Source organism: Eurosta solidaginis, chromosome 1 (genome assembly GCF_040869045.1).
Source record: "Eurosta solidaginis isolate ZX-2024a chromosome 1, ASM4086904v1, whole genome shotgun sequence".
Taxonomy (NCBI): Eukaryota; Metazoa; Arthropoda; class Insecta; order Diptera; family Tephritidae; genus Eurosta; species Eurosta solidaginis.
This window is the reverse complement of record NC_090319.1, coordinates 285,458,860-285,477,048: the sequence shown is the minus strand read 5'-3', so window position 1 is coordinate 285,477,048 and position 18,189 is coordinate 285,458,860. Positions and strand designations below refer to the sequence as shown.

Genomic DNA, 18,189 nt, shown 5'->3' with positions numbered 1-18,189 from the left:
AACACACATTTTAGCCTTTCTTTTTATACATATAGATTTTTATTTTTCACACTTCACTATAATATTAAAACGAAATGCAGATTTTCGTTGCTTTTGAAATTCGGCTTAAGAATTCCACATGGAACAACTAAAGACTCTCCTGTATCAAAAAATTTCGTAGTACCTCTAAATTGCGGCCCCTAGAGAAAATCGGTTCAGTAGTTTAGGAGTCCATTGGCCTCAAACCTGTGACACGTGTTTTTTATATATTAAGATTAATTTTCAAGTTCCGAAAAAATATGTCTTTTTATGAGGATATATTTTTTGCTGATTTTGTCCGTTTATATAAGGGAAATGCTTAACATTTTTTTCTTTTCTTTTTATTTTGTACTTTTTAGTTCTTGGTGGAAAAGAGTAGTGCCTTATTTATTATAGGGTGAAAAACTTACTTTTATTAATTCAGAATGCATACAATTCTTGTATGTATACAATATAGCACATATCAGAAAAATACGACAACCTAAGCTAGCTTTTAAGCTACTTGAAAATTATTCATATATGCCAAGCTTGAATTGCTACAAGCGAGTATGTGGATGAAGTTCCAAGATTGTAGCTCAATGGGAGTCTCTTGAAAATTGATCGTAAGATTCCTCCCGTTCCGTACGATTTTTCTTAATATCCAATTCATGCGCCCCCTACCGAAACCTTTTGTATTATATTTTATACTGTCATCGTCCTCTGAATTAAGTTTGAAATTTAAGTCTCTAGCTCATCGAGAGTTACTTAAAAACCGATCTCAAAATGCCAAATTTGCATATTATTATCTAACGAAATCTTTTTTACTTTTTGTTACATTGTCCCGGTGTCTTAAGCTATCTGTAAAGTTTCACGTTTATAGCTTAATGGGAAGTTACTTAAAAGTCGATCGCAAGATTCCATCCGTTCCGTACGATTTTTCTAAATATCTCGATACGTTCCCCCTCTAGCGACATTTTTGGGTAGGCTTTTTATACCTACTGTCATCGGCCTCTGAATTAAGTGTGATACTTCAAGTCTCTAGCGCATCGATAATTGCCTAAAAGCAGGTTTAAGTTCTCATCTAATTATTTCGATCCGTGCGCCACCTAACGGGCTTTTTTTGCTTTTTGTTGCATTATCTAAGCGTCTTAACCTATCTGTAAAGTTTCACGTTTGTAGCTCAATAGGAAGTAACTTAAAAACCGATCGCAAGACTCCATCCGTTCCGTACGATTTTTCGAAATATCTCAATCCGTGCCCCCTCTAGCGAAATTTTTTGGTATGCGTTTTATATTGTTATCGGCCTCTGAATTAAGTTTAAAATTTCAAGTCTATAGCTCATAGAGAATTACTTAAAAGCAGGTTTAAGTTCTCATCTAATTAATTATATTAAGATTTATATTAAAAACATTCAAACGACCTAATATAAAGGAAATAAAATGTATGGCTCTTTCAATTTTCAATTTTATTTTTACTTACCCTAATGTATATGCTATCGTTGTTACTTACTTCTTTTTGTCCTACTCTCCATTATTCATTTTTTTTAATTATCTATTGTTGTTTCTCTTCTACATCTCTTACATTAACTAATACAATTTTTTTTTATTTTTACACTACTTTGTTTATTGTTTAACTTATATTTTCAATTTCTTAATCTATTTTTCGTTTAATTTATGTATTTATTAGTTTTTGCGCAGTTCTTAATTAGTCTGTGCACTTACATATATGCACTTATCTTCCCCGCGCATATAACGCTTTACGCAGTTTCTTATCGAACCAACGTTGTTGTTGTGTCGCTCCTTTAAACGGACGTAATGTCCATTTCTCTTTGTTATTACTTTGACTTTTAATTGAAGCCGTGACTTGGCTGCTTAAGACATATTTAATCCGTAACGCCATAGTTGTCACTTGCGTTGCCGGCGGAAGCACAAATTGCATTAGTCTATAATATAGGCGTATATATGTATATGTATCTATTAACGTTACCTTAGCATGTGACCTGATTATACGCCCAACATCAGACTATATATTTTCATTTTATATTCTTCTCTTCGCTTCAGATTTTTTATTTAGCTTTACACATTGTATTTTATGTGGTGAGTCGTGCTTTCACTCTTCGAACGCTGTGTAAAGCAAACTTCTTTACATTAACGTAAGTTGCTTTGACTCCCACATTTTATTGCTGTAGCCCCAGTCAAGCTTCGTACATAATGAACATCACGTTCCACAACCTACACTTTTATATTCTATACAAAACTAATGTCCGCACGATCTGACTTTGTGGTGGGTGCCTGTCTTTGAAAGGCATAGACGTTAACAATTAATTGTGCCATAAAAATCAAGCAAAATAAAACAATTAAAAGTATATACAAAATGATATCGTGCACCATACCGATGCGACGTCCGATTCACTTTAATTCTGTTCTTGGAGTTTAGAGTGAGTAGCGAGTGTTATATGGACTCATATGCGTGTGGCGAAAGCTACAAAATCGCTGCGGTTGTCTTTAAGAAGAATCAAAGCAATCCCAGTGCGTAAATTTTCTTCCACTTGGAGGTCTTGGAGTTCAAAGTGCTAACCTAAGGCGCTGAACGGATTTTCAGTATGTCATATGTTGCAGTTGTGATCCGCAACATGCGTCAGAGATTTGTTGCCGATTATCAGTGGGCCACTGTTAGCGGTGGCGGTTACTTACTTCTTTTACTTTTTCTTCTTCAACTCACTCACTTTTAGTTTGAAACTGTCTATGTATGTATGTGCGAAGATTTCCTTAACAGCTCTTCTAAAGTTTCAGTTTCGCTGCAGTTAGCACTTCAACCGCGGCGCTCTATTGTGCTCAATATTTCTGACGCGTCGTCTTTTAGTGTAAGACGCTATCTGCTTACTTTGTGGTTAAGTTTTTGCACTTACATAGGTACAATTACAGTTTTAGCGTTTCGTATATATATATTTGTTGTTGTTTGAGCTTAGTGAAGTAAGCGAAATGTGAAATTTATGTCGCCCCTTTTTAAGCACTCCATCTCCTCAAATGGTTGTGTGTTCTTTTTCTTGCGTATGTAGATTATCAGCAAATACGCTTTTGCTAATAGCATTCCGCTATTTCGCTAGTTTCCGCTGATAACTCTTCCGCTTTCTTTTAGCTGTTGCAGTCGTCTACTTGTTAGTTGCTTCAAAAAATCTTTGTAACCGCCGCTGTCGATTCGGCGTCAACTTCATTGTAGCGCCGCCTCAGTTATACAAAGTTAACGGCGAAAGGATGTTTGCTCTACTTTGAAAAGCACCTAACTGTGGATGCTTGTTTGTAAATGTTTTTCGTTTGCATACCAATGTGTTTTATATGACTGGCTTCAATGCGAGTTGGTTTAACGTAGTTCAGACTGGAAATAGAAAATAGAAAAAAAGCAAAACATTTTATATACTGCTGTATTATGTACTAACAAATCGTAAAACGTGTTACGGAAAATGTAATAAAAACTTAAAAAATGTGCTTAAGTTCATGAAGTTTTTAAATACATACATATGTGTATGACAGGGTTGTCCCAAAAAAAAATTTTATACATTATATTTTCAGTCTGGCCATTTAAAGAGTAATACCAAATTCGAAGATATAACATACAAGACAATCAAGGCGTGTCAAAGTTAAAATTTCGACATGGTATGTTCCATTATTATGAATGCGGAAACCAACTCTAAGGATCCGTAACACTTTGCGTCGCAGTCACTGTCATTCACATTCACACCTATATAATACCCAAATTTCACAAAGACAATCAGGTTTACTGTCACTCACTGAGCTGAATGAATGCGCTTATATGATACGAATTCTGGTTCACAGGAGAAAATATGACTCGTTGCATTATACATAATATAACCCTAAGTCCTACGAAAAAAACTTACGCAAAGAGTGACAATGTTTATTTCTCTGCCTTCATTCACTGTGATAATTTGTTCGTTTATAAATTCACTGTATTTGCAAATGATTTATCTTATATGCTGTTATTTTGTATTTTTGAGCTCAAGGCCGGATTCAATAAAACACTTAATTATACCGGTCATTAACATGAAATGGTATATTAACTTTGGTCCGATGTTTGCAACGTTGAGAAATACAAAAGATAGACTCACCATTAAGTATATCGAATTGATCAGGGCGACGAACTGAGTTGATATAGCCATGTCCGTCTGTCCGTCCGTCTGTCTGTTTGAACGCAAACTAGTCCCTCAAATTTTGAGATATCTCAATGAAGTTTGGCACAAAGATGTATTTTTGTATTATATTAGACATTTGTCGGATCCGGTAGGATCGGACCACTATAACATATATCTCCCATAAAACCGATCGTTCAGATAAGACAATTTTGGTCATTTCTGCCGCAATTTAGAAAGTATAAACGTGAAACTCGGTGATATATATTCTAATATATCATAGAAGGTATCTTGAAAAAATCACTTTGATCGGAGCTGTAATAACTATATATAACTGTTATATATCCCATACAACCGATCGTTGAGATAGAAAGATTTTTAGCCATTTCTCCCTTAATTTAGAAAGTATAAATGTGAAACTCGGTGATATATATTTTAATATATCATAGAAGATTTTCAAAAAAAAAAATCACTTTGATCGGAGCTATATATAGTATATATCCCATACAACCGATCGTTCAAATACAAAGATTTTTGGCAATTCCTCCCTTAATTTCCAATATAAAAACGTTAAACTTGGTGATATTTGTTCTAATATATCATAGAAGATTTCCTGTAAAAATTATTTCGATCTGAGCTATATATAATATATATCCCATACAACCGATCGTTCAGATAAGGGGGTTTTTTGCCAGTTTTTATTTTATATTTATCTTAAAAATCGTTTAGGTATGTACATCTGTTCACTATATATTTCTTATCTTATACATCCGATTATTTCGAGATTACGAACAGGATAAGATTATTGTTCAGCCCCTTTCATGAAAGATATGAAGTCTTCGGCACAGCCGAAGACAGTGCCGTCCTTACTAGTTTTTAATTTAGTTTGTTTTATTTTAATTAAACGTCAATATTTCGACTTCAATCTGAAAGCGCATTTGAAGATTCAGTCCTGATGATGACTTCAGTGCTGGCCATTTTTGTACAACCAGTCGTTCATTATAGTGGGTTATTGTTGTGCGTATTTTGTTGATTTAATGTTTTATTCAATGAATGATGTTATTATTGTTATTTGATGGTTAAAAACAAAACAAATTAAATAACAAGTAAGGAAGGTTAAGTTCGGGTGTAACCGAACAATACATACTCAGTTGAGAGCTATGGTGGCAACATAAGGGAAAATAGCCATGTAGGAAAATGAACCGAGGGTAACCCTGGAATGTGTTTGTATGACATGTGCATCAAATGAAAGGTATTAAAGAGTATTTTAAGAGGGAGTGATCCATAGTTCTATAGGTGGACGCCATTTAGGGATATCGCCATAAAGGTGGATCAGGGTTGACTCTAGAATTTGTTTGTACGATATGGGTATCAAATTAAAAGTATTAATGAGGGTTTTAAAAGGGAGTGGTGATAGTTGTATAGGTGATCGCCTTTTCGAGATATCGCAATAAAGGTGGACCAGGGGTGACTCTAGAATGCGTTTGTACAATATGGGTATCAAACTAAAGATATTAATGAGTATTTTAAAAGGGAGTGGACCTTAGTTCTATAGGTGGTCGCCTTTTCGAAATATCACCATAAAGGTGGACCAGGGGTGACTCTAGAATATGTTTGTACGATATGGGTATCAAATGAAAGGTGTTAATGAGTATTTTAAAAAGGAGTGGGCCTTAGTTCTATATGTGGACGCCTTTTCGAGATATCGCCATAAACGTGGACCAGGGGTGACTCTAGAATGTGTTTGTACGATATGGGTATCAAATTAAAGGTATTAATGAGGGTTTTAAAAGGGAGTGGCCCTTAGTTGTATATGTGAAGGCGTTTTCCAGATATCGACCAAAATGTGGACCAGGGTGACCCAGAACATCATATGTTGGATGCCGCTAATTTATTTATATATATAATACCACGAACAGTATTGCTGCCAAGATTCCAAGTTCTTTTGATTTCGCCCTGCAGAACTTTTTCATTTCATTCTACTTAATATGGTAGGTATCACACCCACTTTACAAAGTTTTTTTCTAAAGTTATATTTTGCGTCAATAAACTAATCCAAATACCATGTTTCATCCCTTTTTTCGTATTTGGTATAGAATTATGGCATTTTTTCGTTTTTCGTAATTTTCGATATCGAAAAAGTGGGGGTGGTCATAGTCCGATTTCGGCCATTTTTATACCAATACAAAGTGAGTTCAGATAAGTACGTGAACTGAGTTTAGTAAAGATATATCGATTTTTGCTCAAGTTATCGTGTTAACGGCCGAGCGGAAGGACAGACGGTCGACTGTGTATAAAAACTGGGCGTGGCTTCAACCGATTTCGCTCTTTTTCACAGAAATAAGTTCTCGTCCCAGAATTTAAGCCCCTTCAAATTTCACAAGGATTGGTAAATTTTTGTTCGACTTATGGCATTAAAAGTATTCTAGACAAATTAAATGAAAAAGGGCGGAGCCACGCCCATTTTGAAATTTTCTTTTTTTTTGTATTTGGTTGCACCATATCATTACTGCAGTTGAATGTTGACATAATTAACTTATATACTGTAAGATATTCAATTTTTGTTAAAAGTGGACGTGTTCTTCATCCGATTTTGCTAATTTTTATTTAGAACACATATATAGTAATAGTAGTAACGTTCCTCCCTAATTTCATCATGTTGTCTTTAACGACAGCCAAATTACAGCTTGCAAAACTTTTAAATTAACTTCTTTTAAAAGCGGGCGGTGCCACGCCCATTTTCCAAATTTCATCAAAATATCTCAACATTTACTCAAGTTATCGTGTTAACGGAGAGACGGACGGACGGACATGACTCAATCAAATTTTGTTTCGATACTGATGAGTTTGATATATGTCTATACCTATCTCGATTCCTTTATACCTGAACAATAGGGCGGGTCGATTTAAAAATCGATCATTGCTCTGTAAAAATCGTATTCTAGGGATCAAAATAAGAAACTTTGCCGAAGGAATCATACCTCTAAAACGAATTCTGATGGCCTCCCCCCCCCCCCCCTTTGGGTCGAACTTTTGGGTAGGGGCAATTTCAATTCTACCTGCTGTGTCTTGTGGTGGCTTAAAAAAAACAGCACAAACAATTTTACGATCTGCAATTGTGTCACAGTGATACCTTCATTTTTTAAAGCGGTTCAATAAAAAACCCACACAACTATGTTTACGACATGCAAATGCGTCACAGTGATGCCTTGGTTTTAAAAGGGGGTTGTAAAAACGCTAATTTCTAATAATTTTTTTTTAATTTCTTTTCTATCACTAAGTTAAATAAATTTTTTCATTTACATATGTTCTGACTAAATAAATTTCTAAAGAGAAAAATAAACTCCAAAAAGAAAAAACATAGGCATTTCAAAGTGGGATTTTTCAAAATTTGCAAGTTCGACCCAAAGGGGGGGCATCAGAATTCGTTTTAGAGGTATGACTCCTTCGCAATGTTTCTTATTTTGATCCCTAGAATATGATTTTCACAGAGCAATGGGCGATTTTTTTGCCTCCCCACAAATCAACCCCACCTACTGTACAACCAACCAATATCCAATCAAAGTTAATATACTCTGTGTGCAAAGCACGCGGGTTCGAATCGAGCTCAAGGCCTAACAATAATTATTTTATCATTATTAACAATAATTTTTTCTTAATTGAAAAAAGTATTAAATTAGAATAGAAGAAAGAAAAAATTTAGACAACTGCCAAAGCTCGTTGTATAAATCCATTTCGGGAACTGCTAAATTCCTTCATCGGCAAAGTTTAGGCGCCGATGCTATAACCATTCAGCCATCACAGCGGTTTTTTTGTTTGTCGTCATTAATCCTACGTCTATAACAACAAAAATTAAAAAAAAAAAAATCTTAACTTTTTTCCAAATATTCCTCATTTACATTTCTTTGCGTCTTGATTTTTCAGCTGCGAATTCGCAAACATTAGGGTAAGGATATGCAAATTATTCTGTCTCAGCATTTTCAACAGTTCCAGCGGAGAATAATTTGAAATGTTCTTTTCGATGCGGTATGCCTGAGCATTTACTTCCCAAATGTTCCTCAAGATCGTGGGTGTAGTAATTGCTCAATATAGTGGATTGCTTACATAATTCTTCGTTGCTTAGATGTTTCAAAAAGGTAACAAAAGAAAATTCATCACACAAGACAAACAGAAGACTATATACTGCCTTTTATTTGACGTACGACCAGACTTGACCTTCAGATTTTATACATTATAATATACTTGTGAAGAAAAGAAGGGCTTGATCTCACAAGCCAACCTAATAAAATCGCACTGCATTTTTTTAGCGCACGCAAACAACCGACGTTTTTTGCCCTAACCGAAATTAGCATGCGTTGCGACAATGAAAAACATGTGTGCAAACCAGAGATCTGCTTTGAGTACTAATAAAATTAGTGCACTTAGTCATGAGCCAAACACGTGTTTCTAAATGTGTACTTAGTCAAGTACAGACAAATACTATGAGTGATTAGCACATAAACTAGAAAATACATACGAGTGCCCCGTAACACATATGTCTCATACATATATGACATTGTTGAGTATAAACTGATGTCATAGTCGCTTTAACTGAGTAGCACGACAATTTCATGTGTATGCACTTCGTTTATCATCGGTGTTACTTTCGCGCTGTATCCAGTTTAGTTTCGCGTACATCGTTGTGTTGCTAGCGTCAGAAGACTGAAATGACTTTATTCATTTCACTGCATTATTCGTCTTACTGATTCCAATTAGTGTTTTCGTATAACACAGTTGACTTTCTTGCTCAATAAGACAATTGAGTACTGAACTGCTTCGTGGCTTATGAGCAGTTATTCATTATACGAAACATGACTATGTAAATGTGTGTTAGTACAAGTGCTTGATATTCTTTGTTCGCATACGCACTAATACTCATTTTTTGGTTAGTCCACTAATAACTTTAAAAGATGAATAATTGCAGCTCACTGGTGCAAACGTCAAATCTAAATGTCACGCAGAACAAAAATTGGAAATCGAGTTAGGTTTTCACGCAGCAAATTCAATTTCGGTTGATCTCATACAAGTTGTACGTGCATGAGACATTTTTGACAGAAAAGACTTGCGTGCGTTTATATTAGGTTGGCTTGGCAAGAATTGCATCGAATGCACCGAATGCGCGCACGTTTTTTGGCGGTGATGTCAAGTGTGGTAAGCTTTTAGATGATTCTGATTTTCAGGGTGGCGAGTCGGCAGTTTCTTTGCGCCACGCCCAGGCGCGTGATTAGAAGTTTTATGCAAATTTTTACGTCTGCTATGCTGAAAAATGATTTATAGCTTCGTTCTAATTTCGAAATGCATAAAAAAGAATGAATTATTTATTATGATATCCAGACAAAAATGCAATTTTAAGTGCAGCATAATCCGAATGCAATTGTTTTTTTTTTTTTTTTTCAAAAATTAATTGACCAGAACTTTGCCGCCCCTCAATTTTGCCGCCCTTGGCTCTAGCCTATATTGCCTAAAGGGTAAATCCGCCATTGGCTAGCCTCATATATCAAACATCGAATAAAATTAGTCCCCAGATGCCTGCGTTATTGATTTTCTATTTATCACATATTTGTTTTTCACATAAGTTTAAATATTTGAATGATTCTTAAGTAATTACTTCTAGTATTTCTCAAAAATTCGTAAACCATTTTCGGATATAAAGAGCAATAAACATGCATTTTACAATACAATTATTTTCCCAAGTGAACTCATTAATCGACTAACTTACGCACAAACGCCAACACGCACACGCGCAATATAAAAAGCTTTATAAGTGTGTAATAATGCTCAATCACATTAAGTATGTACATCAGAGTGGGTCGATTTATATGGACGAAAGTTAACCGATATCGCGCCATCGATTTTTCGATAGGATTTGGGCTCAGGAAAAAAAGTTCCACTACGCATACCCAAAAAATTACTTTTCGAGAGTGCGAAATTTAATTTTTTGACTTTTTTCGAATTTGATTTTCAAGGTTTTTTTCATGACCTACTAAAAAATGTTCATATGTATACCATGTCCGACCCAAAAATATTCGCTATAAACATTTTTTTCAAAAAACTGTTATCGCCAACGTTTTTGGCGGACATTCTTGGGTCGGGCAGGGTATACATGAAAATTTTACAATCAAGTGAAAATCTTATAGTAGGTCATGCAAAAACCCTTAAAAATCAAAGTCGAAAAAATTCAAAAAAATGAACTTTCGCAGGATCGAAAATTATTTCTTTGGGTATGCGTAGTGGAACTTTTTTTCCTGTGCCCAAATCCTATCGAAAAATCGATGGCGCAATATCGGTTATTAAATCGACCCAGTCTAATGTACATACTTCAGCATCTGGCACGTGAACATGACAAACACAGCAATGCGTTTAAGTTCATAGCAACGTGGATTTGATAAAATATACAAAATTGAAGTGATTAAAGGTAGTAGGTACTATAAATAGCAATGTTGTTAAAAAAAAAAAACAACACGAGCCAGCGAAGAAAATGTGTGCAAAAAAATAAAGGTGTGAAATCTCAAAAGATAGGTGTGGAAATTTCCGATTGAATTTGTACGTGTTCAAACGATACTCACAATAAACACTTACTTATAACAAGGCGTAGCAGCTATTTTGTTTATCAGCTGATTTCAATATAGGATAACAAATGTAATTTCCATAAAGCCATATGCGAAAGCCTCGCAGTTTTTTTACATGTATAATCCATACGAATTTCTTTTTATACTCAGCGTGCTTTCCACACAGAGTATATTAGCTTAGACTGTATAGCGGTTGGGTGCACAGGTATAAAGGAATCGAAATAGATATAGACTTACATATATCAAAATCATCAGTATCGTACCGTTTACACGACAACTTGAGCAAACATTGAGATATCGTCACCAAATTCGGTATGCGGGGTTGACTGGACTCAAAATAGATTGGTATTAAAAATGAATTAGTCGTACGATTAACACGCCCACTTTTTCGATATCGAAAATTTAGAAAAAGGGAAAAATGAGATAATTCCATAACGAATACCGCTAAGCTAAACAAATTTGGTACGTGGATTGGTTCTATGAGGCAAGATATAAATTCGAAAAAATTTGGAATACGGCCACATTTAAAAGCAGAAAATTTGGATGCTTAAGAAGCCGTAAATGAATAGCCGTTAAAGTATTACATTGAAATTTAGCAGAGACACTATCCTTGCCAAATTATATAGACTGTATGGAGATAACCAAGAAGACCACGCCCACTTTTCCTGAAGGTCCAACCTTAACAAAGTTTGCAATAACTCTATGGTATTTAACTAACCTTGACTGATTTTCTACCTCAGTAGTGGAATTTTTGAACCAAGAGCACAACTTCAACAAATTTTTAAAACGGGCGTGAACCGCCCCTTTTTATTAATCTTTCCAAAATACTTTTAATACCATAAGTCGACCAAAATTCTCCTAATCCGAACGAAATTTGGCATACGCATTTTTTTCATAGCTACAACTGATGGTCTGAAAAGGAGTGAAATCGCCTCAAAGCCACTCCTACTTTTTATACCCAGCGTACTTTGCACACAGAGTATATTAGATTTGGTAACATAACGGTTGATAGTGACGGAATAAACGGGTCAGGGTGAAAAAAGGAATTGATTTAGCTATGTCCGTCCGTTCGCCCGTCTGTCCGTGCGTCTGTCAGTTCACACGATGACTTGAGTAAATATTGAGACATCTAATTGAAATTTGGTACATGGGTTCCTTGGCACTCATCTCCCATCGCTATTTAAAACGAGCGAGATCGGGTGATAACCGCGCCCACTTTTTACATAAACAACATTTTGGAAAACACAAAAAACCTGATTTTTAAGTAAATAATATACCTAGAATGTTGAAATTTGATGGTTGGTTTGATATTGAGACTCTTGATAAAAATTTTAAAAACATTTGTGAAGTAATCAAATTACAATAAATCAAAAACCATTAATATCATAACAAAATTCAGCTGAGAGCTTGCCTTTACTATTCGGAATGCTTCGGGGAAAAATTAACGAAATCAGTTAAGGACCACGCCCACTTTTACATAAAATATTTTTGAAGGGGTCGTGGACGAATAAAATAAGCTATATTTTTGCAAAAAAGAGCTTTATATAAAAAGTGTTTCATATTCCAAGTGCAATTATAACAAGAAAAAGCAAAAAATTCAAATTTTTGAAAATGAGCGTGGCACCGCCCTCTTTCTGAGCAAGCAATTTTCTATTTTTCGGGAGCCATAACGCGCAGAAAAAGTAACGGATCGTAATAAGATTGGGTGCACATATTTTCCTTACAGCGGGAAATATTTCTAGTAAATATCGACGGATCGGTTTAAATACCATGCCCACTGTTATATATAAAGAATGTTTAAAAGGGTCGTAGACTAGAATAATAAGCGAAATATAGTTTTGTATTAATGATTATTTCACTTACCAAGTTTTATTGTAAGAGAAAATCGGGAGACTTTCTTTTGTTGGGCGGCGCCACGCCCCTATTCCGATCAAGCATTACATAACATTTCTAGAGCCTCAAAAAAAATAAATAGAAAAAGTAATTTATCTGAAATGAACTGTACAATTGAAACAACCGCTGAGTATATAATGTTCGGTTACACCCGAATTTAGACACCCTTACTTATTTTTCATTCATATTTCATGTGTACACATTCTGAATTGTAAAAAGGCATTCTTATAAACTACTTTAAGGGAAATAATCTATTTATCCATTTGGGCTGTTCTCCCCTTTGTTGGAATTAAATAAACTCGGTATGCATGCTTATGTTTTGGACCTTTTCTTCGCAGGAAATACAATACTGTTAGGTTAGGTTAGGTTGGGTGGCATTTGTTCAGTTAAGGAGCAGCTCACTTGGACGGAGAGTTGACATAAGGGCAACGGCTATAGCCAATTGACCTTTTGACCACTTAATATGGCCACAAAGTCAATTGAAGTTATTACCATATCAAATGTTCACATAGTCAAATTTCCAATCATTACAAGTTCGATGAAATAGACATTATGACCATCCAACTTTTCCAAAGTTATCATTAAATGAATTTTCTTTTCGCAAGTTACCGTCAGGTGAATAAGTTTGGCTTTGCACGTACAAGTTTTAAAATATTAGCAACAGTTTAACTGGAGCTGTGTTTTGTGGTTTTCTCTATATATTTGTTCAGTTCATTGATAAAATTTTTCGGATGCAGCGCTTCTTTTTCCTATATTTTTATATATTCAACTATCATTTTAAAAATAATTTAAATGAAAATTGATTAAAATTTGGAATAGAATATTCAACGAAATTTGTTTGCTTTCTCGCTTATTTTGAATTTCTGTATGTGGCAGTGGGCTTTTTCCCAAAATGATCATAATAACAAACGGAAACTTACTAAACGGCCATAAAGTCAGATAAGAAAACTTTATGAACTCAATTAACCTTGTGACCATTTCAAGTGGTCTTTGTTCTTATGTCAATTTGACATGGTCATAACGTCAGTTGGCACTTTGGCAGTTCTTCCAGATGGTTGGGGGCTTAATATACGCGCCGCGAACAACACAGCAAAAAAGAGAGTTCATACTATTTAGATAAACTTGAACTTTCCATAGCAGATACATTCACTAAAATAACTAGATCTCACTTTTTAATTCTTACCCCATATGCGAGCTCGGCGGCTTGATCGATAAGACTTAGACTTGGCCTGTCATGTCTGTGGTACATCATTCTGTTTTTGTAGCGATAAAAGCACTCCCCGAAGACCTTGCCCGACCATCTCGGGAACGATTTGGTATGACCAAATGAAACATTTTAGTCCATATCGCCCTCCCACCCCCTAGATCCATCAGGATTTCGGAGTCGCCAAAGCCTCAGCTGTTAATGAAACAGGATTCGCCACGGGTAGGTGAGGTTGACAATTGGCTTGGAGAAGTTATATATTGCGCTGGCAACCCCTTTAGATGGTTAGGCTACACAAGCCTTTGAATTTGGTATTTTAATCGCCTCTTACGACAGGCATACCTACCGCGGTATATTCTAAGCCCCCTAACCCGCTTGGGTGAGTACATGGTGCTATTTTTCTATAGGGGTTGCGGAATTGCTTTACATATATCGAAATCATTTTTCCACAATTAATGCAAAATATGGATCTGTACGGAAATGGCGGGGAAAGTTCCTTGTTTCGCTATAATTAACACCAACTTGTATAACCAATTACGGTAGAGTTTTCATACGCCTGCTTCTCACAACTCTTTTTCTTCCTTTGTTGCTCATACTGATATCTTCTGATAGGGAATTTGAGGCCGAGCTTCTCTTCCAATTTGCTTCGTGCTCCTTGCCATTTTTCCTACAAATTGAAAAAATGGTAACTAGATATTCTACGCCAGATGAGTTTTCACAGAGAATCTTTTCATGGCAGAAATACACTTGAAGTGTTTGCCAAATCACTGCCGAGTGGCGACCGCGCTTAGAGAAAATTCTTTCCAGTTGAAAAAAAATTGTGTCTAAAATTTATGATGGTGCTTTGCCCGGGCTTGAAGTTCGGTGTAGTAGGTGGAGCGCGCAACCACCACGACTTGCCTTTGGGATTGTAGAGTAGTACAGATACTAAAGCCTGCGACACCAGCCAAATACAAAATCAGTATAGTTTCTTATACAGGAGGTGAACTGTGTTCCAAAAGAAGCAGATATCTCCTTGTGCACTTTGCAGGATTTCTCACGGCTTGAACCAGACAGATGACAAAAGAGTTGAACATTCGCGTTGCTGACATACCATTTTCGACTGTGGATTCACTGAATGTACGAGGGTGCGACGTCCGATCAGAGTCGCTTTTACACACATGAATACGCAATTGCCCCTAACGTACAAGGAAAAAAACTTCAAGTCGCTTGCTGGCAGCACTTTCAGAAAACACGAAAAAACTCTGTTGGCGACATATAAAGCCATTCATCTGGCGATATTGTTGTCGCCTGTGTGACTACCGACTTATAAACAATATTCTGGAGGAAGTTTGGCATGTCAAACTGCTGAACGATATTAAGCACCCAAATGAAAAAGTGTAATGTTCTTTGACTTTGCATCAGACAACTGAAAATGAGAAATCCTATTGGGATCCATTTTGCTTCACCTTTCAGCCGCTTGCTGTATAAGAGAACCTATTTGGCTTTTTGCTGCATATCACAAAAGGATTAAAAGCCCTTCGCCTTGATCAGTCTATCCAGTGTTGTTTGAACTTTTTTGTTTCACAGTTACTAATAGTTTGCCAAGTGCATTCCTTTGTGCATCCGCGGAATGGATTTTGACCATTGAATGCTGCTATAGCACCCAGTTTAGCTAGGTAATTTGTCTGTTCATTACCTTAATATCCCTGATGCCCGGAAACCCATTCTAACAAAAATTTGTTTTTGGCTCCCACGTAATTTAGGACTCTATTGTATTCATCCACTTTCTTAGAAGAAGTTGTGTAAGCATGCATGGCACGCAAGGTTGACTAGCTCTCTGACATAGTGCGAGATAGCCCCCATATTTGCTCATAGAGACAAGTGCATTGAATACTTGTAGATAGAATATTCGTATGTACGTTTAGAGCTCAAAACTTGGCTCCCAAAAAGCTAGTTCGTGAAGTAGTTAAATTTAGATGCATGTACTTGCAATTATGGTCATAAGAAATCTATGTTATTCAATTCTAAAAGACTAAAGTCGAAGAGCTAACCCCAAAAAAGCATGAGATAGTATATTTTGAGCCATCACGTAGTACAGGGTATCCCAGCTATCGTTCTCCCAGTACTGAGAGTATCGACTCTAAACATAGTTTTCTCAAATAAAACTAGCCGTTATGAAAATCTTACAAATCTTGGACTATTAATAATTTGAATTCAAGTGAAAATAAATTTATTAAAATGTAGATTAAATTGAAAGGATAGCATGGACACTTCCGTAGAAGAAAGCACACTTCGTCAACAGGTCACTTTTCATCCTGAATAAAATTAAACTTTTACTCTTCGAGAATCATTCCAGGCATACGTTATGTACGTCCTGAACGCAATGTGTTCATACCTGATACAAATTATTTACTCAGCTGTAATACGGAACCAAGGCATCTTAGTCCAACTGTGAACTATCTGCTTATACATTGGATACGCATGCTGAAAACAATTTCAAATTCATTATTTAGGTACAGCAGCCACTGTTAAAGCCTTTTCGTTGTTGTCGCGAGTTGAGTTCAGCTCAGGTTTGATGCATTGGCAAGATTTTTAAGCAAATTTTTAACAGTTTTATTTTGTTTCCTGAAACGAACCATATTTACATATATGCAGCCCTGATTAAATTTTCTTTCAAAAAATCCCACAGTACACACATTGGCATAAATAAAATTTCTTTAAATGTTTTTATGTGCTTTACGTACCCGAAATTCATTGAAGTGTTAAATATTCTGCAGCAATGTGTATGGGCAGAATATTTTATACAGTATTTCTGCGCCTTTTGTAAATCTACAGCAGAGAAAGCACTACTGCTGCCACTGATGAAGTTGCTGCCACTAAAACGTGGTAAAATGCGCAGGCATTCATGTGAAGTTAATACGACCAAATAATACCAAAGCCTTAATTTAATATTTAATGCTGCTCTCACTGAATATAGCCTGCATAACGCTTACACAGTCATATGCAAGTAGCACTTTTTTGCACAATCTTGCTTTCTTCCACATCTGGTTATTGTACTTTCATTAATCTCGCTGGCGAATTGCTTTGACATTTCACAGGCAAATCAAGTGGAAACCCCCGATTGTAATGCCCTAGCTGTTACACATATATATCTACATATACACTACCATCACTAACAATACACCTGAGGCGGGTAAGCAGCTATGCGTTGTTTTTTTTTTTTAGTTATGCTGAAAATATGCAAAGTGAATTTATTTTAATATCCGCATGCTGCAAACATACACACATACATGCAAACGCGCGCTATAATGAGGCAGCCGCTTTGAAAAATAATCAATTGCTATATTTTTTATTTTTTTGTTGTTGTTCCTGCACACTTATCCTCTTATAAATATGACCGTTATTAATCAGCTTTAGATATTAAACACAAGTACACAATTTTGTTGTATATTTACATGGTATAAAGGTACACCATATCGTATACGTAATATATGACGCAAGCCTCCTATTAGCATTCAATAAGCGTGCCACATGTCGTATACGTAACATTTGCTGACCAAAACTTACTTTCACTTACACTTTTACCGTCTCATTTGTTTAACAATTTCGCTTATTGGTCACTTTCATTCACAAAACAGCCAATATTGTTGCTTTGGAATTCTACAATACATGCTTCCTTCTCTGCTTCTTCTTGCAACACAAAGTTTCGCTTTCGTACTGCAACAAAATTTTATGAAAATTTTCTTTTGCTATCCGCATTTAAATCACAAATTCATCCTGTCGCTTCGGCATTACTTACGCGACTCTGCGTCTGCATTAGTTTTCACTGTGTCTTATATGCCAAACCAGTCTCATTCATTCGTAAGCCTCTCGGTTTGTTTGCTTGTTTGTTTGGCAGTCCTTTCGTTTCTGATCGTTTCGGTTTGTTTTCCGCTTGTAAATATGTAAGATTTTTTTTTTTTGCAGCAACGTTGTGTTGTGATTTGTTGTTATTATTGCTTTCTACTGTTGCGTGCATTAGCATTTTCATTTCCATACCGTTTCGCTACGCTGTTATGTTGTTGTTTTGATAATGGATGAAAAGTAAGCAACCGGCTTAGCACTTTGTTTGCAACTTCGACTGCCGATTGATACTACATTTACACATCTTTGAGTATGTGTGTGTCTAAATGTTAGTGAAGTTGTTGATTTTGCAACATGCAGTGACGTCGATATTGTTCTCATCTCTAAGTTTGTTTGCTTCACTTTTTCATCGCATATTTCGTCACTGGGCCTTTTTTAGTAAAATAATCGCGTGTTTGTTTGTGTGTGTGGGCATTGATTGTGTTTGGGATTCACTTTTATTAAATTGTAACTCGTGC

The 18,189-nt window shown here is 35.8% G+C and overlaps 2 protein-coding genes across 18 annotated transcripts in view; one reads left to right on the top strand and one right to left on the bottom strand.

The window, feature by feature from the left end:
• The window catches only part of LOC137237421 (tropomodulin-like), a 406,385-nt gene that overhangs the window by 198,766 nt on the left and 189,430 nt on the right, over window positions 1–18,189 (top strand). The window lies entirely within an intron of this gene.
• LOC137243343 (uncharacterized) lies at window positions 1,009–17,612 on the bottom strand. Of its 4 annotated transcripts, XM_067771045.1 has the most exons (3): window positions 17,396–17,612; window positions 12,613–12,706; window positions 1,009–3,372 (listed from the first exon to the last, which is right to left on the bottom strand). In XM_067771045.1, exon 3 carries the CDS (start codon window positions 2,385–2,387, stop codon window positions 2,244–2,246), a length of 144 nt encoding a protein of 47 aa, XP_067627146.1. In that variant the 5' UTR covers window positions 2,388–3,372; window positions 12,613–12,706; window positions 17,396–17,612; the 3' UTR covers window positions 1,009–2,243. The 4 variants fall into 4 exon arrangements, with proteins under 4 accessions (XP_067627146.1, XP_067627137.1, XP_067627126.1 ...); XM_067771036.1 differs by lacking the exon at window positions 12,613–12,706 and having other exon boundaries at window positions 16,573–17,612; XM_067771025.1 differs by lacking the exon at window positions 12,613–12,706.

Coding starts and splice junctions, on each gene's coding strand:
- LOC137243343 (XM_067771036.1), bottom strand. CDS start 2,387: ATGGTGCACGATATCATTTTGTATATACTTTTAATTGTTTTATTTTGC.